We start from the raw sequence: 27,372 nt of genomic DNA on the forward strand, positions 1-27,372 counted from the left end.
TCTCGACACATAATAGGTGCTCTCTATGTGCTGCAAATGTAGTAATAAAACCTTGAAAAATAATCTTTTAAAAGTCAAGTAATTTAGACATTAAGTCTGGAACAGTCCTTGGAAATGTTTGTAATTCTAATATATGCCTACAAGAAGTACTTTTTTTTTCTATTATACAGCTATCAAAATAACTGTTACTTCAGATACTTAATATAAAACAAATATACCAGTGAAAATGCTGTAGTATATGAAATAAAATTAATTTATCAGTTCTTTAATTCAAAAAAGAAGAAAACTAAAATAAATCATGCTGAAGCTAAACAGTTTATAACATCATTATAAACAATTCTTGGCTACATATTTTGTTTAAACATTTGATTCTGTCTTTCATGACTCACTATAACAGAAACAAAAAAATAAGGCTACATGGCATATGCTTTCAATATGTTACATAAAGTTTATTTACCATTTAACCCCAAATTTGTCAGGCTACAAGAGCGGCACTGTGCTTGGCCAGAGATTACTTTTGACAAAAGTAATCTTAATCTTAAAAAAAAAGATTCATAATAGGATGAAAAATATCTTTCATTTTTGTGTAGCTAACAGGAGAAACAAATATTCCCATGGGAATGTAAGTATATAATGTTTAAATTTAAATGCTTAAAAAGCTTTGAAAATCTTTCTGTAGTATCTTCTTTCTCCCTACACATGTACACATATGCACATCACACACACCATATGTAATACATTCACAAAAATTTACAGTGTCAATGCCCTTTCTTCATTTTGGTAATTCAAAAATTGACAAAATGCCATTACATCATTAAACAGTAATTTATGAGGCTTAAAATGTCATATTATCTAATCAAGTCTCCAAAGGGTCAATTCTAAAAAAAATATCTAGTAGATGGAAAATGTGGAAGCCCTACTACCACTACTACCAATGTCATAGGTATTTCACCTGGGAAGGAAAATTGCCTATCTGCCCTTTCCTTTTGAGCAATTTCAGCACAGTTTGGAGGAAATGAATGCTGCTGCTGTAACAGGAAGCCAAAAATGCCCCATCATCTATCCCCGCAGTCTACTTCCAATGGAAAATCTTGCAATACCACCAGCATCATATTTTCTTGATTATAGGCTACGCTGTTACTTCAAAGCCTCAGATAAAGAGACTGTTACTCTCTATATGGTCTATGCTTCATGATTAAAGATCTCTATTCCTCAATAACAGACACTAAATTTAATAATATTACTGGAAAAACAATATTAAATTTACCAAGACATATTAATAAACAATACTGAATATTTTAAAGAAATTTTCATTAAAATTTTAAAATATGCTATTATGTAATCATGCATCATAGAATTTCCTAAGACATAAAGAAAATGAAAGGCAGACAAATCAAATTAAATCCCTGAAAACACTAACTACTCTGATTTTACAAATCTGAGCTGCTTTCTTAATAAATCAGCAATTCAAGTATCCATTATTAACAGCACAGAATATTAAATCTTCAGGTTAACACCAATATTTTAAAGGGCTGATGCTTTTGTAAAATAATACAGCTATTTATTACAAGAAATTTATTTTATAAAATTTTGGAGAGCATTCCTAGTTAAATTTTTTTTTTTTTTTTTTTTTTTTTTTTGTCTTTTTGCCTTTTCTAGGCCGCTCCCATGGCATATGGAGGTTCCCAGGCTAGAGGTCTAATCGCAGCTATAGCTGGCACCCAATGCCAGAGCCACAGCAATGCGGGATCCAAGCCGCATCTGTGGCCTACACCACACCTCATGGCAACGCCAGATCCTCAACCCACTGAGCAAGGCCAGGGATCGAACCCACAACCTCATGGTTCCTCGTCGGATTCGTTAACCACTGAGCCATGATGGGAACTCGTTAAATGGTATTTAAATCTATTTTCATTAACTGTTTTTACAAAATTACTATTTCTGACATTGCCAATTGTGTAACTAAGTCTCTGATAAAATGATATACAGTTCCATATGAGATCAGTGATCATAACAGTATAACTCTAGATATGAGAAAACACAATAAGGGAATAATTTCTTGGACCATAACAGCCTAGTAAGACAGGTGGTTCAGAACCTGTGGCTACTGTTAATAAGGCCTACTCCAGTAAGAGCATATTGAGTGGCCTGTCAACAAAATCTTCGCCAGACTTGGGAATAAGCATTCCTGGCACTGTGGGACAAAATGGACAAAAAATGCCTCGAAAACGCAGTCAAATTTATGACCATGGGGGAGCCCTGTAAACTGGAGATTAACATTCTTAGTTAAATGGTATTTAACTGGTTTTCATTTTATAACTTAAGACACACATACATTTACGTAGTTGCTAAGCTTTAGGTATAAATTCTTTTTTTGGGGGGTGGGGGGAGCCTTTTAGGACCACACCTGCAGCATGTGGAAGTTCCCAGGCTAGGGGTTGAATCAAAGCTGTAGCCTGCCAGCCTACACCACAGCCACAGCAACACCAGATCCAAGCCACGCCTGTGACCTATACCACAGCTCACAGCAATGCCAGATCCTTAACCCACTGAGTGAGGCAGGGATCGAACCTGCATCCTCAGGGATACTAGTCAGGTTTTTAACTGCTAAGCCACAATGGGAACTCCATAAACTCATTTTTAATAATTCTAATTGTATAGCATATGCTTAACATTTCAAATCCCTATCTTGAAGAGGTAAAGTATGAAGGAAAGTAAATGAAATTTGAATCAAGAGTTGAAAAACAAATAGGAATTACAGTTTACAAAATCAATAGTACCCTGTTCCATATCATGCAGATGGAAAGATGGAATTCCAGCATGTAAGCTGAAGAATTGTTTTTTTATTCTAGTAAATTTAGTGTTGATTAGTGGAAAAAAATTATTAAATTTTCACTAAAAATTGAGTATTTACATAAAATGTTTGTAAAGTCAATACAGCTGTAAAAGCCTACAGAAAAAAATACACAAGTGTGATGATGCTTAACTTGAAATTCCAAAAGACATCTCAAAAATACACTACTGTCCAGCAATTACTGTACACTCAGTATTGTCCAGCTCTCTGAAAGCCCATTTTCCACCTTTTTTTTTTTTTTAACTTCTTATCCTCTCCATCTCTCAACATCTAGTAACAACGAGAATACTCAAGTCACTGGAGAAACATCTACCTGTTATCTTCCCACTTGTTACAATGGAAGAGTCTCTGCCCCTACACACCCTCTCCCTGAGCTCTGATCCAAACCCTTCTCATCTTCTCAAGAGCTTCATTCTGTCCTATCAGTTATCATAGTTATCAGTTACTCTCTTCTTCAACATTCTATAAGCAAACATTCATGCTTCCAGTTTTTTAGGGGTTAGGACAACACTTTTCTTGGCCTCAAATCCACCTGTGGTCACTTCCCTTTTGTAGAGAATCAGGCATGGTGACTATATCCACTTTCAGTTCCCTTTATTTTGTAACCCCCCCCCTTTTTTTCAAAGACAAAATATATACAATCTAGTTAAGTTTAAAGCATATTATATTGAACATTCATAAACCTACCACTCAAGCCAGGAACTACAAATTACCATTGATTAGCATATATCATGTGTTCTACAATTTTCCTATCCCCTGGCCTGATCCTCCAGAGAAAAGTATTATTTTGTTGATGCTATCGTTATTCCATTGCTTTTTGAAAGGTGTTTTCACTATTCTTGTATACTTAAACAAGATATTTACTACTGCTTGTTTTTAAGCTTTATGAAATAGATATCATATACATTTTTCCAGGAATGGTTGTTCTCACTCAGTACCCTATCTTTAAGATTCATCCATGTTTTGCAAGTAACTGTGGCTCATTCATTCCCATTGCTGTGTAATACTCACCAACAGTTTTTCTTCTATTAATTAGTATTTGCGTAATATCTACCTCAACAGGTAGTGTGAAAGAATTTATTAATATTCTCCAAAACACCTGACACTGTCAAATTTCTTAATATTTGCTAATGCAACGGGTAGGTTAAAAAAAAAAAAGATACCTCCTTGTTATCTTAATTTACACTCCCCTAATTACTAATATGTAAGCATCTTTTGATATTTTTATTCATCACTAATATTTCCTCTTCAGTGAACTGTCTGCTCAATGTTTTGATGATTTTGCAATTAGCCTATCAGTTTTTCTTACTGATTTCTAGAAGTTCTTCATACATTCTGCACATTAAGACTTTACAGTCTATAAATATATTTTCCTTGTTTCTATCTTTCCTTTTCAGTGTTTCTTTTCTTACATTTTTTTTGTCTTTTATTATTCTTCCATCCTGCCATGCCAAGACTTCCCCCACAATGGCTACAGAAATGGTGCTACTGAATACCTGTCTTGCTCCTGATTTTAAGGGAGATTTTTTTTTTTTAATGCTTCCTTACTGAAAATTATTTCTAATTTTTTAGATGGTTTTTTTAATGAGGGCAAGGAAAATCTGCTCTGTATTAGTTTCTGAATTTTTATCATGAACAGGTGTAAACCTTACTATAGAATATATAGAATCTATCATATGAATTTTCTCCTGTATTTTGAATGACATTTACAAGTATTCTACATCAAACTACTTTTGCCTATCTGGAATAAACTCATATTGGTAACTGAGTTTTATCTGTCAAAAAAACACACAAATTCAGATTTTCAATAATTGTTTAAAATTTTGATGTGTATTTTAATGAACAAAAGAGGCTTAAATTTTCTTCATATACTCTTGGTATTAGGGTTATACTGGCCTTATTAGAATGACCTGGAGAAATAGCTCTTTTTCTGTTTTCTTAAAGAGTGGTGTGATTTGGTCTGTGAAAGATTAACTTAAGAGAATTCAGCTCTAAAAACATCTCGATCAGTTGTTTTCTCCAAGATAAGATTTTAAATCACTGAATACATATCTGTAATACTTACTGTATTATTTAGGTTCCCTATTTCTTCCTATGTGAGTTTTTTGGCTAGGAATTTATTAACTTCTAGGTTTTCAAATGTAGAAGTACAAAGTTCACAGGATTCCTTTTAGTCTATCAAATCTTTATTGTGTTTGCAGCTGTATCCACTTTTATATTTCATTATTATTTATTTGTGTTGTCCTTTTTTGGTTCACTATCAAATGGAATGTTCTCTTTTTCTTAACCTTTTCAAAGTTATCAGATTCTGATTTGATTCTCTCTACTGTAACTGTTTTCCAATTCACTGATTTTAGTACTTTTCTTTGCTAATTTTAATTCTTATCTCATTTTATTTAATATTCCTTTTCTGTTTTTTAAATTAAATGCACAGCTGCTCCATTTTCAGCATTTGTTCTTTCTTAACATAAGCATTTATAAAGGTTTCCCTTTAAATAGCAATTTCATTGTAATCCCACAGATTTTGACGGGCAGTGTTTTATCATTGAGTTGTTAGCATTTTAAAGTACTAGTATGATTTCTTCTTGTCTTAACTGGTCTTCCAGAAGGATGGATAATTTAAAATGCAAGGGGAGTTTTAAATACATAAAATAGGAGTTCCTGTCATGGCTCAGTGGAAACGAATCTGACTAGCATCCATGAGGACGCAGGTTTGATCCCGGCCTTGCTCAGTGGGTTAAGATTCAGCCTTGCCATAAGCTATGGCGTAGGCTGCAGACGCAGCTTGGATCTGTGTTGCTGTGGCTGTGATGTAGGCCAGCAGCTGCAGCTCTGATTTGACCCCTAGCCTGGGACCTCGTATGCCAAGGGTACAGCCCTGAAAAGACAGAAAAAGAAAAAACATAAAATATATATTTATATATTAAAACGTCTTCATTATTTATTCTTAATTTAATTGCACTGAGGTCAGAGAATACAGTCTGTGGGATATAGATTCTTTGAAATGTGTTAATCTGTGCTTTGTAGTCTAGTGTATGTTCAGTTTTTGTGTGTTTATATTCCACAGGATGAAGTGTTCATTAAACCATGTTTAAATGAGCTGTTCAAATCTGTAATTTTTATATCCAAGAATTAGCAACTGAGAAAGGTATTTTAAAATCTTCTAATATGACCAAAAAAATCCATCAATATTCTCCAGTTTGGTCAAATTTCAATTTATATATTTTGAGTCTATTTTATTAGGTGCATTCTTAAAACAGCTACTTTTACTGGTAAATTGGATTTATCATTACATCCATACCTTACTCTCCCCAATAATGCTTTTCTGTCTTTAAGTCTACTTTGTTAATATTAAGATAATTGGTCCATTTCTTTTAGTTAGTATTCCCCTGAAATAGGATTTTCTGTCTTTTCACTTTCAATTTTTCTGTATACTAATGTTTTAAGTGTGTCTTTTGCAAACAGCATTTAACTTAAAAAAAAAAATCCAACTGATTTCAAGCTTTGCCTTTCACAAGCAAAGATTAAGCAATTTATATTTATTACAGGACTTGTTCTTATATCCTTCTATTTTCATTTTTATTTTATCTTTTCTTTTTTCCTTCCTTTCTTGTTATTTGGATTGACTTTAAATTATTTTTCCATATCTTAAATTCTTTTTTTATTCTTCTACAGGTTTGCAATACACATTTATTTATTCTTATAGTGATTATCCTTAAAATTTTACCATACGAATTTAACTTATGTCAAAAATTAACTTTCAGCTATCTCTGAAGCAACACATTTCAACTCTGATCTTCCCCTTGTCAACTTAAATACTACTGCTGTGCAATGTTTTAGTTTTGTCCCCCTCACCATTTGACTTTTACTATTTAACAGTTTATCAGTTTTATTACTTTGAGGTATCAATGCAAGTAACTGGTGACCTTCAAAGCATGTAAGTTAAATATGCAATTGCCTCCTGCCATCCACAGTGCACGTCTAATGGACACTTAAAACTTCCAAAAGGTGTTCCTACTTCACAGTCCTCTTTCCAGACTTCTTCACCTTGGTCAATGACATTAACATATACGAATGCTCAAACCAAAAACACCCAGTCACAATCGACTGATTTCTCCCTTCTCTCACATCCAATCCATCCTAATATTTATAACTCAAAAATATTCTCAAAGCTGTTTACTTTTTAAAATTCTCACTACGGTTCCTTCACAGTCTAACCTACTCTCCATCCTCTTTTTTACTTTAGTCCCTTTCCAATTCAATCTCCATAAAGTAGTAAGAGTGATTTTTAAAAAATGTGTGTCAAATCAGTTAATTCTTCACTTAAAATCTCACTGGTGTCTGAATAAATTCCAAATACTGTATGCCCTGCATAGTCTGGTTCCTGCCCACCTCATCTTATATTACTCTTCCTTTCACTCATCTGCTTCAGCCCAACTACCTTCATACATGCCAAGCCCTTTCCTCTTCAGTATCTCTGTTCTGGTCTTACCTTTTGCCTAGAAACTTCCTCTCCACTATTCATTCTCATCTTTTAGATCTTAGCTCAAAAGTCATTCTTAAGAGGGGAAGTCCTCCTTGACCATTCTAATTAATGTAAGCCCCTATCAGTTACTTTATCACATTAGTGTTTTATTCCTTTCACGTAATTATCACAGTTTGTAATTTACCATATTTGTTTCTTATTAATTATCTGCCTCTCTAGCCATAATGTAAACATCATGGGGGATTTTTACTTGTCTTATTCATTGATATAATCCCAGGATCCAGTACAATGCTTGGCACATTCTATATGCTCAATAAATATCTGGTGCATGAATAGTTACTACCACAAATTACATATGAAAAATGTAGTAATAGTACATAGTACTAGTACTAGTAATAGCACTAGTAATAGTAATTAAAGGTGATCAAATATAAAATTACGAAGAGAAAAAAAAATGCCTCCTCCGCTTAACCACTGTCAAAAACAATTACATCTGTAAATTTCTTTCTTTACAGATTTCCTAAGATGTTTTATTCTCGGATTTTCTTATAGAAACTAATCACAAGCTATAAATTTATACCTTTTGAAAAGTAAAAATTTTAATGGTACTCCAAGTTGAAATAGTTTTTTTCCTAAGAAAACATATTTACCAAATTAGATCCCATGAGAGACTAAGCTAAAACTAACCATTTATCATAGGAAAAAACCCCTTAATTATTGAAGTAATACAACAAAACACCAAGCCTAGAAGGCTTCACAAGCAAATATAAACACCCTTTGAAGGAATAAATAGCTATTTAAACACCAAAGGATACAAAAAAAAAAAGTTCATTATCTTTTGGAAAAGCAAGTATCAAACTTATCAAGACAAAAAACCAAAATAAGCCAAAATACACTAGACACTACTAGAGACAATTCACACTTAGGTCTCAATATGAAAGTCCTATGCAAAATATTAGCAAACACAATCTAGCAGCTCATTAAAGCAATAAACCATGACTACATGGGCGGGACCTGAGAAGATACAGGGACTCAAAAAAAAAGGGCCTTGCCTGATAGCAAAAAAAACCTGAAGGCAGGTTCCTAACCAAGGAAGGGAGCTCACCTGAACGGTACAAGCCGAAGGTGGGCTTCTGGTCAGGATGAAAGCCTGCCAGCATGGTACAAGCCGAGGATAGGCCTTAGGTTACACAGCTCTCACTCTGATGTTGATGGTGAAGAATTGGGGCTTTCCTGGGAAAACAATTTCCATGTTTGCGCTGGAGAGCATGGACTATTTCTCGGGTGGCCTAGTCTTTCCTGCTGTTTTATTTGTTATTCAGTTTTCCTCAGTCTTTCCTGATTATTTACTTATTATTCTTATTTTCCATTCTTATTTTCCTGTGATTTGTGACTTAGCAAAGTTACAACAATAACATAATAAAAATTTCATCCTGAAGGACTTTTCCCCTATTTAAATCCAACTTAGTTAAAACATAGTGTCTATCTATTAACTGGTTATATAGTAAATTTTAGAGTTAGGATCTTAATGAGGTTCATAAACGTTAGACATATATTACCCAAAAAACCTAGCTATGAGTTTTGTCCTTGATTTTAAAAGCTTTTAAGTGATAGCTAGTTTAGTTAAGTCGGTTTATATCTACTTACACTATCTCCCTGCCATAATGCTTTGAAGATAAGCACCAGTCTACAAACAAGGTTTGTAAATGTCAAATTCTTGTGTCTATGGCCTCTTCAAAGTACTAAGTTTAGTTAAGATAGAGATCTTAAAACAGATGCATAGCTGCTATACCATGTAATAGTTAACCAATGTACTTTTAACACTGTAATGTAATCTGTAGTGAAAAACTGTCTATATAATCAACCACTGTTGCCAATAAAGTTTGAGCAGTCCAGCGCCCTGAAAGAAGGGACAAAGAGGCTGTGTCCGTATGTACATTCACCGACGCCATGTCCCTCTCCAATCGGGAAAAAGTGTACACTCCCTGGCCGCCGGAGTTGGCCTCTGGCATACATGATCAGTTTTTTATTATTATTTTTTTAAAGGTTTTATTATAGTTGATTTACAATGTTCTCTCGATTTCTGCTATACAGCAAAGTGACCCAGTCATACATATATAAATATATATATACATTCTTTTTCTCACATTATCCTCCATCATGTTCCATCCCAAGTGACTAGATATAGTTCCCTGTGCTATACAGCAGGATCTCATTGCTTGTCTACTCCAAATGCAATAGTTTGCATCTACTAACCCCAAACTTCCAGTCCATTTCACTCCATCCCCCTTGACAAGTGCAAGTCTATTCTCCATGTCCATAAGTTTGTTTTTTTTTTTTCTGTAAATAGGTTCATATATTAGATTCCAGATATAAATGATATCATACAGTATTTGTCTTTCTCTTTCTGACTTACTTTACCTAGCATGAGAGTCTCTAGTTCCATCCATGTTGCTTCAAATGGCATTATTTTGAGTTTACTATAACAACTAAGGGTAGGTGAATATTAGGAAATCTAGTAACAGAATAATTCCTCATGATCATAAGGCCAAAAGCAAAAAATTGTTATGTCATTTCCATTGGTGCTAACAAGCCTTTAATAAAATTCAACAAACATTCTTGCTAGAAACCTATAAAATACAAACAGGGGAATATTTCCTTGGTGTGATTTAAAAAACTGTGTGTAGTGGGAGTTCCCATTGTGGCTTGGCAGCCTATGAACCCAACTAGCATTTGTGAGGATGCAGTTTCAATCCCTGGCCTCACTCAGTGGGTTAAGGATCCAGTACTGCCATGAAGTATGGTGTAGGCTGTGCTACAGCTCTGATTTGACCCCTAGTCTGGAATTTTCCATATGCTCCACCTGCGCTCTAAAAAGAAAAACAAAACTATATATATATATATATAGTGTCAAGTGCTATGTATTGAAATAAACCTAAAAACTAGAAATCATTCTTACCAGGGAAATACTAGTGGAGAAAGGGTTGAAACTATGGCCAACAGGTTATTTCCAGCCTGCCACTTGTTTTTAATAAATAAAATTCTGTTGGAAGAGAACTGCACCCATTTATTTACTTATTGTCCATGGCTACTTTTACACTACGACAGAACTTAGTAGCTCCAAATGACACACAAAGACAAAGTCAAAAATATTCACTACCTGGCCCTTTGATAACCCTTGCACTAGAGTATTCCCATTAAAGCTAGAAAAGACAGAGATACTTTATCATCAACCACTAATTTCTGAAGATGTCATCCAATGTAATTAGACAGAAATACTGAAACTTCAACTTTTGCAACTGCTCCCATTTCCATGAATAAATCACTAATTTCCCTCTGAGGGTATCCCTTCTCCCTTGCCATTATCTCCACTAAATAGAAATGGCAGTTATGATTATACCTAACTTATAACTCATACCTAACTCAACCAAAATTAACTTTTAAATGCCCAAGTTTTCTTTAATAAAGCAAAGTGGAAACACACTATATCTCAATATAAGACACTATAACAAACACACTTCTAAGACAATACAACACACCAAAAGCATAACCAATAAATCAGTAGGATCTACTTGTCCTACACAGGGCTTATAAATGCAATTAATACCACATCCAACATATAAACGTAGTGTGTAACACTCTTGTGCAATAAACGTAAAAATAACAAATCTTACTGCGGACATACCCTTCCTGAAGAGATAGTTCTTGGTTTTCTTCTTCAGGACCACTGCTATCACTTTGTAGTTCAGGTTCATTTTCATCTTTTCCTGGCAGAGTCTCCCAGCTTTCATCACTAGAGGACTGATCTTTTTCTGTACCAGAAAATCGATGAGGCAAAGAAGCAGACCATTCTCCATCACTGCATTCTGAACTGCAAATTTAGAACAGAAATAAACTGTCATGACATGTACATTTATCCCCTGGAGTTAATCAGGCATCATGGTAAAGAATGTTCTATTAATACTCTACATGCTGTATCACATGCCAATTCAATTTTTAATATATTTTAAAAATACATAGATAACTTTTTCAAATGAATGCAGCATACGGCAAGTTATATAACAATTTATTATTTTCTTTATTAAAGTAACTAATTCCACGGTGGTTAGACATAGGTTCTTTATATTACAGACATGTTTCTAAATAAAATTTAAGTAATTTATTTGGTAATCACAAATTAAACACTATATGGAATAAATAAGATTTATTATTCATCTGTCCTAATCAAAACAATCTTCTAATTACATATTGACAACTGGTAACATACTGTCTATAAATAAATTTTCACTATTACCATGATTTAAAAGTTAACTTTTTCCCTTCCTTTTACAAAAAGCACTTCACAATGGAGAGAGATTCAAATTTACAAAAAGCAGCACTGACAAATCTTTACTGAAATCTTTTAGTAAGACTGTGAATACAAAATAAATTTCAATTCAAGACCCTATTTAGATAAGGAACAAAAAAGCATGATAAAGGAGTTAAAAAAACCTCAGAGAAATTACTTTTAGTTATACACACTGAACTTTGGTTAATTTGGTTATATTGAACAACTCACAAAACATTAATCATCTTACATTACCAAAAACTAAAATATTACTTATCAATGTTGAAAATAAATCTTGAATATTCTTTCTAACCACATCAATCATTCTGGTGGTTAAGAATTCCCTTAAAGATTACCCTTTGTGGGAGTTCCCGCTGTGGCACAGTAGACATGAACCTGACTAGAAACCAGGCTTCAATCCCTGGCCTCATTCAGTGGGTTAAGGATCCAGTGTTGCCGTGAGCTGTGGTGTAGGTCACAGATACAGCTCGGATCTAGTGTTGCTGTGGCTGTGGCGTAAGTCAGCAGCTGTAGCTCCAATTGGACCCCTAGCCTGGGAATCTCCACATGTGTGGTCCTAAAAAGCAAAAAAAAGATTACCCTTTGTGCACTGACTTTTTAAGAAACCAAAAATTTACAAATTTTATGTTTTTGAAAGGAAGCGATAATTGGTAAGACATTATTTTTCTTTATGATATTTTATTAATATCTAGACTAGTTAGTGAGTCCCTCCTTTATATAGGCAAATGAACCCAAGAGATTCACATACAGTTAATAAAAAGCAGCACTAATCTCAGTTCTGAGAAGTTAGAAGAAGTGAAAAAATAAAATCAGCTTCCAATTTTCAGTAAATGATAGGCAACAGGGCCAAAATATCCTGGAGAAGGAAGAGAATACAGCCCTGGCCTAGCAAATAAAAGATGTTCCTTCACTGGGTATGAGTCAAAATTACTTACATTTTGTAAAATTTTCTGTGACACAAAGAATAATCTAAGAACAAGTATATCATTTCCAGATTTCTATGAGTATCAAAATCTAACACAGAAAATTGGAGATTACAGAGCTAAGTTTCCTTGACTATGAAGCTTCTCAAATTCATTACTAAATTACCAACTCCAATTTTGATGTCTTTAACAAGTAGAGTATGATTTCTGTATTTGCAGCTATGTTAACATACTTAACCAAGAGCAAACTTTAGTTTTTAAACATTTCACTCACAGAGTATGATCCTATCCAGAAAGGTAACATGAAACTTCTGAACCTTTCTAGATTGATGAAACAACTGGTGGAATATCTCCAAATTTCAACATACGAAGGATGTCTATAATCAAAAGTTAATATATTTAAGAAGCTCATGTCAAGAACTGGCAAACTACAGCCTTTCAGACAAATCTGGTCCTGCTGCCTGTTTTTTTTATGGTATGTGAGCTAAAATGAATTTTTACATGCTTACCTCTGATTTTTGCTTCTTAGCAAAACTAAAATATTTATTATCTGGTCCTTTAAGAAAAAGTGTGCAGACCCCGGCCTACATCATTATTATTCATTATACATAACATTTACCTCCACATAGGTAACTTTTAAATATATATCCCCAGTCCTGACCACCATATTAGGTTTTCATAATCACTAACATCCCATCAAACATTTTAGGTTTTACCCCTCTTTTTCCAAAGTTATATATTTTATAACACAAATCATTTGCCTTATAAGTCCCTTTCCTGATTTTCTATCTGCTAATGGTATATTACCCTGCCCTGAAGTTGGAAAGCATCTATCTTTGACTCTTCACAAACCCATCACATTTAAGTTCTTTCTTACTTTCCATTTTTTTCTGTAAAATGACTCTTGTATCTTACCTTCTTTTTTCTCCATTTCCCCTAAAAAGCCTTGGTTCAAGTACTTCTCTCCAAACCTAGAACTAGACAGTCAGTTCTTACTTGGTGTTCCTAAATTTAATGTCAACTTAACTCAAAAAACATATTCTGAATGTCATTATCACTTCAATTCATACCAAATAGTGCATTTATAATATTATTCCAAAGATCTTTAATAGTTCTTCTCCACTAAACAAGCCATTTGCCTAATGCCCTCACAATTTTGCTCCAGTTGTACATTAACACTGTGTCTTAAGGTACAGTAGTGGAGAACCACGGTTTTGGAGTCAGTTGGCCTGGATTTGAATCCACCAGTTATTAACTGTCAAAAAATTACTTAATCTCTCTATGCCTTTACTACCTCACATATCAGGTGAATATAATAGCATCTAATAGCTCAATGAGTTCATGCGGAAAGTAAACAATACATAGAAACCATTCTAACAGCACTTGGTAAATAATAAGCCATCAACAACTACGAGCAAATTTTTTTTAAACAACATTTTTTTTTTTGCTCAAATACACTCTAGTTTCTCTTAAGCAACATTCATAAAATTTCAAATTTGATATGCTAGGTCTATTTTTTTCTGATTTGCATTAAAATAATAATATAATGATAAAAATCAAAAACACTTGTCTGTGCCACTTTAACAAATCTTGGCCTATAGGAAAAAAAGTATAAACATTGAATAGAACTTATGACTTACTACAACCTAATCTCAGTTACAAGTACATTCTTAATCCACTCTTCTCTTAAGAAATGTTCTATTCCAAATACTTTTCCCTAATTATGAATTTTCATCACAACTATTCTTCCCACCATCAAGAATGTCTCCACAATCACTTCACTTTTTTTTTTCCAAGACCAGATCAGTTATTCAAGATTTCCTTCTATAACACTGCTTCTTTTTGTTTTTCAATTAATTCATGGCCTAGCCTTCTTATTTGTTTAAGCTAACTCACCAAAGTACAGCTCCTTCTTTAACACTGCATTTAAAGGTATTTTTCTTAAGTGAAAATTCACTTTCTTTGGCCAGAAAAGCATCCAAGGAAATGCACCTGAATTGTGAAGTATTTATAAGCTTTTGGAAGTTAACTAAGACTGTGATATCAACTGATTTAGATAGAAAACTTTTAGTGATATCAGTTTATTTAAAAGAGCCAACAATTAATTCTTTCAGAAATTAATACACATTTGTGATATGTGATAGAAAGTAATTTCCTATAATATTTCATTCTGAACATTACCATCCATGACAAATTTCAAACTTAATGTCTGTTACTAATTTGTAGCTCTAAAAGTCCAAACTGGCTCAGAGGACAAGTCAGAGGAAACTCTGTAACTATAAGTAAGATTTTTTTACTATGAAAAAGAAAAAAAACTTTTTTTTTTTTTAAACTGAAGAAACAAAGTTCTATATCTAACATCAGGCAAAAAGCTCATCTATGACATATGACAGCCTTTTTCACCCTGGTGGTGGAACACCATGGCAAGCTTTGAAGTCTGACAGAGTTGGGTTAGAATTTGTTCTGTACTTACTAGCACAAGCTTGGGCAATGAACCTTCCTGAGCTCACTTTTCCTCATCTGTAAAATGAGGATATTAATATTTTACTTTTCAGGTCTACAATGATGTTTAAATGAATACCACAGATAAAATGTTTAGCATGATTTTTGGAAAATGGTAAACATTTAATAAAGGTGGTATTTACCTCTTTGATTATATAAGCTGTCTGCTTAGAAATTTCCATCAGATTTCCTACCAGCACACACCACCATTTCTCTCTTTTCTCTACCAAAGAAAATCTACTCAATGTCCTCTGGTTTGTCTTATAAAATAGCAATATAGTCTCTTAGTCACCCAACAGCTTTATACCAGAGGTTAACAAACTATAGCCAGGCCCATGAGCCAAATCTGGACTCTTGCCTATTTTTCAATGGCCTAGAAGAAAAGGATGTGTGTGTGTATATATATATATATATACATATGTGTGTGTGTGCGCGTGCGCGTGTGTGTGTGCATATGTGTGCATGTATGTGTGTGTGTGTGTGTGTGTATAATTTTAAAATGGTATATAGATACCTACATAATATCCTAAAATTTGCCTCTTGGTCCACAAAGCTTATAATACTTACTATGAGGTCAACATTTAAAAAAAAAGTTTGCATACTTGAGAGAAGACAGGGCATAGAAGCAACCAATATAGGTCAAAGGAAGAGAAACCATGCAGCAGAAAAGGGGGAGCAAACAGCTTGATGGCAGCAATGAAGCAAAGAAAATGGGTACTGAGAAAAAGTCAACTGGCTATGGAAATCAGGAAGTCACTGTTTTGTTTTGGTGGTTTTTTTTTTTTTTTTGTAATTTTTTGTATTTTCTAGGCTGCAAACTTGGAAACAAGATACAAGGGTTTGCTAAAATATTAGAGCATGTGCTTAAAGATCTTTGTTTTGGCTGCTTATAGATATTTTATTTGTTGGGAGTCAGCGAAATCATAGGAGCGCTTTCTGGTGGTTTTTAACTAATATAATAAAAGAGGAAAGGAGCTTAATTATATGTATATTTTGTCTTCCTAATAAGGCTGGTGAACACCAAGGTAACAGAGATCATTATTATTTGCATTTACAGAGTACCTAGAATAAAATTTGACCCTAGGGAGAATTTCAATGAATTCTTTTTGAATATATAAATTAAAATCAAACTAAATAACTAATAGTCCTTTTATTCTCCCAAAGTCATCATCAACAACAAAATTATCCTGACATATTTTTCTTAGGTGAGATTTCTTTTAACCTTTTAAGCAAGGTTAAGACCTGGGGACAGAAGAACTCTAAAAGAAAGCTCAGGTGCTAGAAAAAAATGTTCAGGAGATGGCACACCTCTCTTTAGAACAATTAGACCCAAGCTTAAAATGCGCTAGCATGGCTGAAACGTTCTTTTAAACTCACAATCTTGTCCTCAAACAGTTATTAAAGTTCTCAGGGTATATTTCAAAAGAGCAGGGCATTAACCTTCGCTCTTTGGTCTAATTCCAAGTCTGGTAATTATATGCTGCCTATTAAAATTCCCCTTGCAGTTCTAATTTAATAAGGTAATGCACATCTCCTATCAAACAGCTCAGAGCAATGCTACCAGCTGCAATGCTTATCCCATAGAGTGTAAGGTTTCAGATGTGACTAAGTGATCATTTAGAATTTTTTAGGGAAGAAATGGGTCATGTAATCATTAAAATACTTTTCCACTTATAAAAGAATATATAAACTATACCTTTTTTAAAAAGTGGACCAAAATTCCTAGACCTAAAAATGTCATAGTAAATTTTACTTTATATTCTTGGTAAGAGCATTCTATTTGTAGATATTATAATACAAATATGTCAAGAAAGCTTTTCAAGTATATCATCTTTAAGTCTTATAAAGCAGAGACAATGCAAAAATAACCTCACAGACTCAAAGCAGAAGCTATTTAAACTTTCCCTCTCAAGGTACCAGTGGTACAGTCACTGTGTTTCCCAGCTCTCCAATCTGCAAATATCAGAACTGAGTAGGGCCGCAGCAAATCATTAGGAAGATGAACAAGTGACAAAATGAAACTAAATAGGAGTGTACAGCTACTAAATTTCACCCTTTATCTAGCACCATATTAAAAGGCATTCCTGGGAACTGGGATCCTCTGCAGAGAGTAAGCCTCTGGAAACAGGAGCACAGAAATACCATCACTCCTCAAGACTGTATAAACAAATTATTGAAATGAGGTCTTAAAATGTATCTGAAGGCTTATAGTTGCAAATGGAAGTGGAATCTTAGGTAGAATCAATATCCTTGAAAATTTACTCTGTGATAAGAGCCTTAAAAAACAAACAATAAGTGTTTCTGGAATTTCAGTGTGTTTTAAAGAATATTCCAACACTAGCTCCATCGTTAAAGCACACCCAAACTACAGGTTCTATTAGTCAATCTATTTCTAAAAAGTTGAAAGAAAAAAAGCTCCTATTGATTTTAAGGGTTTTTCTCATCTGTATATTTTATTTATTTAAAAAAATCTGTCATTGTTCAGAATATTTACATCACTTGAGGAAAAAACTTATAAATAAATACACTAAGAAAATACTCTATAACCCCTGAAAATTCAGAACCATTCTAGGCAAAGAAAACACTTCAACTATTAACAACAACAAAATCAATTTAAAAACAAAGAACTGGGGCAGTTCCCATGGTGGCTCAGCGGAAATGAATCTGACTAGCATCCATGAAGATGCAGGCTCAAACCCTGGCCTCATTCAGTGGGTTAAGGATCCAGTGTTGCTGTGCACTGTGGTGTAGGTTGCAGACATGGCTCGGATCTGACATTGCTGTGGCGTAGGCCAGTGGCTATTGCTCTTATTAGACCCCCTAGCCTGGGAACGTCCATATGCCACGGGGGCAGCCCTAAAAAGCAAAAAAATAAAAACCAAGAGCTGGAGTTCCCTTTGTGGCTCAGCATTAGTGAACCCAACTAGTATCTATGAGGATGTAGGTTCAATTCCTGGCCTTGCTCAGTGGGTTAAGAATCTGGGGTTGCTGTCAATTGCAGTGTAGGTCACAGATGCGGCTCAGATCTGGCATTGCTGTGGCTGTGGTGTAGGCTGGCAGCCACAGCTCCAATTCAGCCCCTAGTCTGGAAACCTCCATATGCTGTGGATGCAGCTCTAAGAAAAAAACAAAATTAAATAAATAAATAAATAAATAAATAAAAACCAAGAGCCAAGAAAACTACCCTTTTTCTTGAGATTGTCAAACAATGTAAAGATTTCATTAACTTCACTAGATGACATTATACCCGACTATAAAAAGCAAACGAAAGTTTTTAATTTTTTATCAATGTGTCTATAATGAGAGAGCAGGAACTAAATTTTCTTCAAAAAACCAAAAACGTGGTAAAAAACGAAAAAACTTTATACTTTCAAAAAGATATCTAAGACTATTAAGTTGTTTTTAATAGTAATCTAGAGGTATAGTGTGGTTCACAATCTAATTCAAAAATCTTAGGGTGGAATATATTTTGGAACTTAGATTTTTCCTTAAGATTTAGAAATACTACTTAACAATTCCCAGTAGGTCTAAGCCAGCACCCGGAAATCAAACACTTTCATATTTCTGCCACAAAATGTATGAATACTTGAAAAAAGGCCTCATTTTAGTTTAGCTCTAGATCTGCCATCAAGGAAGTTATATTAGGTCAGGTTTTGCTATCAATTTCTGTTTTAAGAACTCTGTGGGTTTTGGATAAAAGACTAGATCTAAACTGAAAAAGTAGAAATAAGCTAGAAAAAAGTTCTTAACTAACTTTACTCTTAGCTTAAACAAGAGCAGGTTACATAAACAGTCTGCTAACACTTGAAGTTTACAAACTTCGAAATAGCAGGAAAAATTATACTTCAATTGTTTCTAAAGTTACTTGTAACAAAAGCTTAGTTCATATGTCCAAATAAAAAGATTTTATTAATTTTATGATATGAAATAAAATATATAAAATGCACTGATATTCCAAAGGCTAAATGTCTTCCCCTGTAGTACCTTCTAGTTAAAAAAATAAAAATCATTTCTGTAAGTTAATAAAATCTTGAAAGTGCACTGTAATTGAACAGGGCAAGGGTTACAACCAGCTTAAAAGGTTAGGTCAAAGTCTAGACTCTAGGGTAATGAAAATTCAAGCAATCAAAGAAATTCTCAATTTTTCTGTTCTTTCTGTTGTTTAAAGTTTGGGGGGAACGACAGGAATCCATATAAGAGAAATCAAAATGTTTAGTATAAAGAAAAAGCTGTATGTTCTCTTGAAAACAGTAAATTACAGTGGTGAAGAATGTAGAGCCTGGAGTTAGGCAGCAAGTAGATATTCAAATTCCCCCTTTACTTTTTTCTAGCTTTGTGACCTTAGGAAGTTGTAAATAATCTTGTGCCTCAGTTTCTTCATCTACAAATAGGGAAAATAATAGAATCTACTACATAAAGTTGTTAGTAAAAATTAAATGCTAAATAAAAATAAGTAAAAAAAATAAACAGTGATAGGAAGAGCAACAGAAAGAATAGAGAAACAGGAGATATTAATAAATATTGGCAAAGTTAATGTAATGTCATTGATCAAAATTTTCTATGACCTTAATCACTTTTTAAACCCAGACTGGCTTAATATAGGAATTAAAAAAAAAAATGTTTACCTCACATACCATTAACTGAAATACCATGAACAGAAATAGTATTTCTACCCTTTTGTAATAATTAATAATTGTTACCTGAACTTATAATTTCTATAAATTCCTGAAATACCTCAAAGTTTCTGTGCAAAACTAACCAGTAGTTTACATGTACAGTTGGTCCTCAGTAAATAAGACCATTTGATAAGCCAAAATATCTAATTTCTGACCATGTCAGAGAGTCCATCCATCAAACATCTAATTCTAGAAATAAATCACTTTGCTCACTACACAATCCCACAAAATATTACATAAAACCTTACCTATCTTCATCTTTGTCATATAGTTGGTAGTAATCTCCACAGCCATTCCAAAATGTGTTATCCACAACTTCTTGCCTTCCTGCTGAGGCTCCATTTTCTGGTGTTATTTGGTTATTTTCTGTTTCTCTCTGTGTAACTCTTGAGAAAGGCAGATCCAAGAACATACAGTCATGCTCTCCATCATAGTCATCACATTTTATTAAGAGGTCATCTGAGCCATTTTCCTCAACCTCCAAAGCCTCTCTCCACCTCTGGACACTTCTTTGTTTAGCCTCATGCCTACCAAAACCTGTTTCTTGGTCCACCTGGCTTGAACTTATAACTTTCCTAACTTTGGGCCTCACTACCTGTTCAGGAGAACTTCCCTGGTTTTTGTTCTTATCACTGGTATTTTGTTCACTGCAAATATGCCTGGGAGCACAGGCTGAACCTTCAGTTGAATTTTCTCTTTGTCTCTCCTGGCTAGTATTTTCTTGTTGTTTCTTTCTAATAACTTCATCTTCAGAAGAGGATCTCTGAAATTCCTGATTGTTCTGATCAACAAACTCGGTATCATCAGTAGAACTTTTCACTAAAGGTGGTGAATCTAACTCTTCAAACTCATTCTTTAATTCACAGTTAAAAGAGGGAAGTGGTGGTGAAACACCAGTGTATGCCTCTACCTCTCCATTTTCCAACTCAAATATTGAATTGCCCAGTGCTTCCTGGTATCTATCACCTTCCATAACTTCTGCAGAAAGCTGAAGATGGTCATTATCCTCTCCATGTCTGCCATCTGGATCAAAAGAGTCAGTATGAACCAATGTAATTCCATTTTGGACACTTGAAGCATTACAAGCTCCTGGAGTATAATCTCCCTCAGCGTGATTGTGAAGATCTGTACTGCTTCCTAAGGTCTCCCTGCCTTCCTCGCTATGATGTACTGCAGCAAAGGACGGACTGCTCTCAACGTTTTGATTCAATGCTGTATCACAAATGGGAATATCTGCTTCACTTTTTTCAAATAAAGGGTCACTGGGCGAAGAATGAACTTGATCCAATGGACTGGAACCTTCATAGAGAACAAAAGAAAACATATGTAGAGGAATTAATTTAGATAGATTTTATTTAATAACAATTCTTAAGAAGAAACTGTACCAATTATTACCTATTTGAGAATATGAGTAAATTTCTCTGACATGTGCTTCTAGACTCCCTAATTTAACTGGGAGGGCAGAATGGTCATCCTATGAGTTCATTCATACAATTTAGTAGCCTCTCGACATACTGTCCCTCAGATGTCTTCTGTAGGTTTTTAACCATTCTAAAACCTAAAACAATCTCTAAAAGACATTTAAAAGGGAGGCTAATGAGACACTACACAGTGAGAGACCAAAGTGAAGTCAAAGAGTAACCTCCCAGTTGTTGGAGAGTACAATTCACACTTAAATTCTTTTACTACACACAGCTTTTTAAGGTGCTTATAACAGCTATAAGAGCAGGTTACAGATCTAGCAGAAATAAGATTCTATTGAGTTTTATGTCATTTCAGAAAATTATCTCTGTATCTAGATACATAATATTAGATTTCTATGCCCAAAATGAACTGCTGTAAGATACCTATGAAAATGAATTAACTTTAGCTACCTCACAACTATGACTGAAAAACAACAAAAAATACAATGGTGTTTCTGACATAGTTTGTCAGAATTCTGAGACAAAAGTAAAATTGTATCTACTCTAAAAATTATTTTAAGCACGACTATCTTTACCATCACTAATGTAATAATTTCAAAAATGAAGACATTGAGAATAGCTGGAACAAAAATTTATGAATTATAAAAAACTGAAGGGAAGTCTTGTCATATCGCAAAAGGCCTTCTTTAACATAATGACCTTGGCTAATAATTCAGATTCTTGTACATAAATGACAGTAAAAATAATCTAGAATTATCAACTTTGCTCAGGAAAGAGGAAGATTATATTCCAGTCCAAAAAACATGTAATTATAGCACATGGATATGTGCAACATACTTTTTCGAACCAATGAACAATTAAGAAATTTTAATTGAATAATTAAATGCTGCTTGACATCTGTATTTTATATGATGATTCTTAAAAAAAATTATTTAGTTACAAATAAAATAACAAAAAAGCTATTTAAATGTAATATGCAGGGGAAAATATACTCAGTTCACATTAACAATTTTTTTTTTGATTCAAACATGAAGATTTCCTCTGGCTGAAGGATGTGACAATATAATCACTGCCATGCCTAAGTAGTTATAATGATTGGCCATATTCTATTTTCTTTGTTTAAGTTTATATACTATTAACATTAAATTCAATAAAAATTTAAAAACAGAACTTCTTAATAGGAAATGTATAGCATTTATACTCAGCTACATATAAAACTGACTCAATATTTCAAATATTATATGACCAATTCTTACATGCTTATTAAAAATAATTCATGTTACATACCTGAGGAATTTTCTTTTGGAACATCATCTAGTTCCAACACTTCATAGTCATCACCAGCCCGACCTAAGCTCCTTTCATGCCTGGTCATACATGGTTTAAAACTGACATATGCATGTCTTCTGCCATATCTCCTGCCTGTGATTGTCTGATATCCTCCTGCTGATTTGGGCCAGGCAGCCTTGCTGGATTCTTGATCCATTGCTGGAAAACAGAGTTAAAAATAAAAGGGGCACAGCCTCTTTTATTCTGACCTTTTATTCTGATATTTGGGGTAATGTTTCAACGTGTATCTATTATTTGCCAAAGCATAAGCTACTGAACATCAAGTGCACCTTACTAGTACTACACAAACTTACTTGAAAAGTAAATATGAAATACATTAGGAGAATTATGTGACCTCTTTACCCCCCAAAAATATATCTTTTAAAGTTTGGTACCTTAAATGTATTTCAGAATTTTTATAATGTAACCTACCAAAATTTTTTTTCACATGCCAAATTTCTATACTGTAAAAGCTCCTTAAGAATTGGAGAATGATCCTCCAAATTATCTAAGTACCTTACATATAAGTGCTCAATACAAATTCATTAAGTGAATTACTCACACAGGTATATTGGACTAAATTACATTAAAAGTGAATACATTCCAAAGATGAAAAGTAATTTCTTTAATGGTACCTGTACTATCATAAAGAACCAAGTGGACCACAATTAAACAACCTGCCAAAATTAGGGCCAAGGAAAATTCTCTGAAAGAAAACAGTGATGAGCCAAGTCAAACACATGCTACCCCACTTTTCAAAACTACCAATGGTATACATAAGGTGAGAAAATCCATTAACAGCTGAACAACCTGAATACTAAGTACTGATTCTGAAGGGATATACAGTAGCGAACAGTAGCATCTTTATTAAGTAGCACATTGTCATATAATATACGTAGACCCAAGTGAATAAGCAAATGAATAGTATACATATATAATAATCATGTATATCCCATGTGTGTATGTATATCATATATGTATAGATCATATACATGATAATATATCATGTATATCACGTGTGTATGTATCATCATACATGTATACTACACATTTGCTTATTCAATTGGGTCTACATATATATGCAGGAACTAAAAATATTTTCTCACAGAATATGGGACAGTCAATAAATGAAATAGTTATGTATTTTTTGTTTTGTGACACTGAAATAGGAAATCTAATTGTTTCTAAGCACAAAGAAAAACAAATATGTATTTATAATATATAATACCAAGTATTGCACTGTTACATGATTGATTCATAAACTTTATGAGGTGAATATTGCATTTTTTTTAAATATCAAAAAATTAGGGTTAAAATTAATTAAGTAACTTGTCCAGTAACCTAAACACCAAAAGAATAGTTTCCAAAGTGGAAAGCAAAATAGATGCCAAGGGAGTGTGAAAAGAAAATATAAGAATTTCTATTTATACTCATTTTTGTATCAATATTAGAAATTAAGCTTTATAAATATTTAATATATGGATTAAAACTGGCCCTAAGTAATACCATGGTCATATATCACATATGGTACTCAAGAAATATGGAGGGAAAAATAGGAAGTCCACAATGTTAGAGGAACTGACAGCAACATCATGCTTACCTGCCGGCTCTTTTTCAGTATACTGTGACATATATGGCAGTTTTTGTGTGCCCAGTTCAGTGGAATTATGGATGTGATTTACTTTTTACTCACACAATGGATAAGCTGCAAAAGATTCCTACAAAGAAACCACGGATTAAACAAAATATTAATAATACAAGGGCAAAACAAAAAAGGCAAAAGTAATACTTCTCTCTCCTAACCCATAACATAGAAAAATACAACTGGATCTGACCAGTTCAGCTCTTTATTAACTCATTACACAGAAAAATACAACTGGATCTTACAAGTCAAACCAAAGAACCTTAAAACTACCAAGATGGCTGCTTTGAAAACAGATTTAGATCTCATCATGAAAAATCTTGCTTTAATACATTTTAACCTTAAGACCGACAATGATAACGAAACACATATAATTTATAAGTAAGAAGCAAATATATTGGGAAAAGTGTTAATTAGGGTAAGTGACCAAACTGTTTGGGGGTCTACCACATACTATGCCATCTTTTCTTCTCCACCAAAACACTTTAGCCTGGCATTGTTAAAAGAAGTTAACCCGGGAGTTCTCGTCGTCACTCAGTGGTTAAATCCCACTAGGAACCATGAGGTTGTGGGTTCGATTCCTGGCCTTGCTCAGTGGGTTGAGGATCCGACATTGCCATGGGCTGTGGTGTAGGTCGCAGATGCGGCTGGGATCCCGTGCTGGCATAGGCCGGCAGCTACAGTTCCGATTAGGCCCCTAGCCCGGGAACCTCCATATGCCGCAGGAGTGGCCCAAGAAAGGTCAAAAAAGACAAAAAAAAGGTTAACTCTAAGAATATAAACTTCATTTAAAAAATAAATAATGGCTTATGATGATTAATAATTAATGTGTGTAAAAATACTATACTTATTCTTTACAATAATCAACTGATCACTGAGATATCTTAATCTCAAAGAACCTATTCTAAATACGAAAAATTTACCAGGTAAATATAAAAATATTTTCATCTGTTTTGAAATTAACCCATTTATTAACTATTTTATTTTATTTTATTTTTTTATTTTTGTCATTTCTTGGGCTGTTCCCACGGCATATGGAGGTTCCCAGGCTAGGGGTCTAATCAGAGCCGTAGCCACCAGCCTATGCCAGAACCACAGCAACGCAGGATCCGGGCCACGTCTGCAACCTACATTACAGCTCAGAGCAACGCTGGATCCTTAATGCACTGAGCAAGGGCAGGGACCGTACCTGCAACCTCATGGTTCCTAGTCAGATTCGTTAACCACTGCGCCACGACGGGAACTTCCCTATTAACTATTTTAAAAGTTGTAATCTGTGCTTTTTTAAAGTTTGGCAAGGGCTTAGTTTTTTTATATAAATATTTTATTTACTTAAACACTTGAGCTATTGCTAGCTGCCTATTACCAATTCAAATTTGTTTGAAGATGATAGTTCTACAAATGAGTTTAACTGTATATTGTTTATTCAGCCACATATAGCTACATATAGCTATATATAAACATATGTAAAAGTACACACACATTCTCCCACATAATTTATAAATTCAGTAATAGGTTATGATCTGCTAATATGTCTGAATCAACACAGATTGTCAGCAATCGCTAAAGGATAAAGAAACATCAAAAGAATAATCTTAGCATACTGGCAAAAACAGAAGCTCTGATTAAAACTGTTTTAATAATGACAAAAATTATCTGCAGTAACTTGAATCCTCACAGATTCATAGTACAATACAAGGCAGACTTAAAGGATGACAATGGATTTAAGTTCACAAGTATTTTACCCAATGCCCTTTATTTAAAATAAGGCAATATTCCAGGCACTATTTTCAGTGCTGAAGATTTAACAATGAGCAAAATAAACAAATGCTCCTCCCCTCCTAAAACTGCAGTATGGGATACAGACACTAAAGAAAACAAGTAATAAATAAATGTTACACAATATATACTATGGAACAAAATAAAGCAGATAATAAATTGAGTCTGGGGGTATGCAGTTTAAAACAGTGTGGTTAGGGAAGGCCTCAATGAGAAGGAGTTGTTTGAGCAAACACCTGTGTGAGAGGGCGCCACATGTAAACTTAGGGAAAGAGCATTCTAAGTAGAATAAACTGAAGATCTGGAAGTGAGAATTTCCAGCAGTTACCATAGCAAGAAGTGAGGGATGGAATGAGTAAGAGAGAGAAAGCAACAGAAGAGGTCAGAAAATTAATTAGGGAAGGGTGAATAGGGGGAACAGATCACAAGGGCCTTTTATAGGATAATATAAGAAATGTAGGTTTTATTTTGAGTAGATGGAAAACCATCAAATAGTTCTGAGAAGAGACATTATCTAACTTCTTATGCGAAAGTACAGTCGACCAAGTTTTCTGATATAGGTTATGAAAGAAGGTAAAGACTTAAAGTTGACTCTAAATTTTACAGCCTGGGCAACTGGAGAAACAGAGTTGCCATTAACTGACGTACAAAAATTTGTGGAAGAAGCAGGTTTAGAGAAAGTTATCTTGAGTTTAGTTTTGGATATATTAAATCTGAGATACTGATTATATATTCAACTAGAAATGTTAAACAGGAGGCTGGAGTTGACTGGAGAATTCTGAGCTATCAGCATAATTTGGGAGCTATCAGAATATAGACAATGTTCAAAACCTGCAAAAGAAGTTTAAGTGGACTTGGAGAAGGAAAGCAGTTCAAGGGCTAAGCCCTGAGATGAGACAACATTAAGAGGCCAGAGGAAAAGCACCAGAAAAACTAACCAGTGAGAGAGAAGCTGGAGAGAGAAAAGAAAAACCCAGGAGGGTGGATGTCAAACGAAAGTGCTGTTAAGAGTATAAAAATGATGAAGATCACCCAGTTTCTTTCTTTCTTTTTTTTAAAAAACTTTTTCATTGAAAGATATTTTCAAACAGAAAATAAAGATTTTTTCAGAAAGAGTCTACGTAGTGGTCAGAAGGACAATGGAAGAGTGTGATCTGTGAAAAAAGAGATTTGCCAAGGGAATGGGTAACCCAGACTCTGTCCTCTTCATGGAAGACCTGTTTCCAGAGAATTCAGACCCAAACCTTGCATGGAGTCTAGAAGACACTGTGCTCCTCCCACAGCAATGCACAGACACCTGTGTTCTTTACAACTGTCAGGCTGCACGTACCTGTCAGAGGATGGAACAGGCAGTTCCTTGGCAGAAACCAAACCCAGGCCACCAATTCACCCTGTTTCTTAATCACACT

At 34.0% G+C, this 27,372-nt stretch overlaps 1 protein-coding gene across 2 annotated transcripts in view; it reads right to left on the minus strand.

Annotated features, from left to right (window-relative positions):
* Window positions 1–27,372, minus strand: part of PJA2 (praja ring finger ubiquitin ligase 2) — a 355,790-nt gene that overhangs the window by 27,056 nt on the left and 301,362 nt on the right. For both annotated transcript variants that reach the window (XM_021085401.1, XM_003123822.5), the window contains 4 exons: window positions 24,143–24,260; window positions 22,501–22,701; window positions 20,038–21,088; window positions 11,026–11,211 (listed from right to left, as the gene is read on the minus strand). In XM_021085401.1, coding sequence (XP_020941060.1) covers window positions 11,026–11,211; window positions 20,038–21,088; window positions 22,501–22,701; window positions 24,143–24,173 — 1,469 coding nt within the window. In that variant the 5' untranslated portion in view covers window positions 24,174–24,260. The remainder of the gene's footprint in view (window positions 1–11,025; window positions 11,212–20,037; window positions 21,089–22,500; window positions 22,702–24,142; window positions 24,261–27,372) is intronic.

This window comes from Sus scrofa, chromosome 2, assembly GCF_000003025.6.
Source record: "Sus scrofa isolate TJ Tabasco breed Duroc chromosome 2, Sscrofa11.1, whole genome shotgun sequence".
In the NCBI taxonomy this organism is placed as follows: Eukaryota; Metazoa; Chordata; class Mammalia; order Artiodactyla; family Suidae; genus Sus; species Sus scrofa.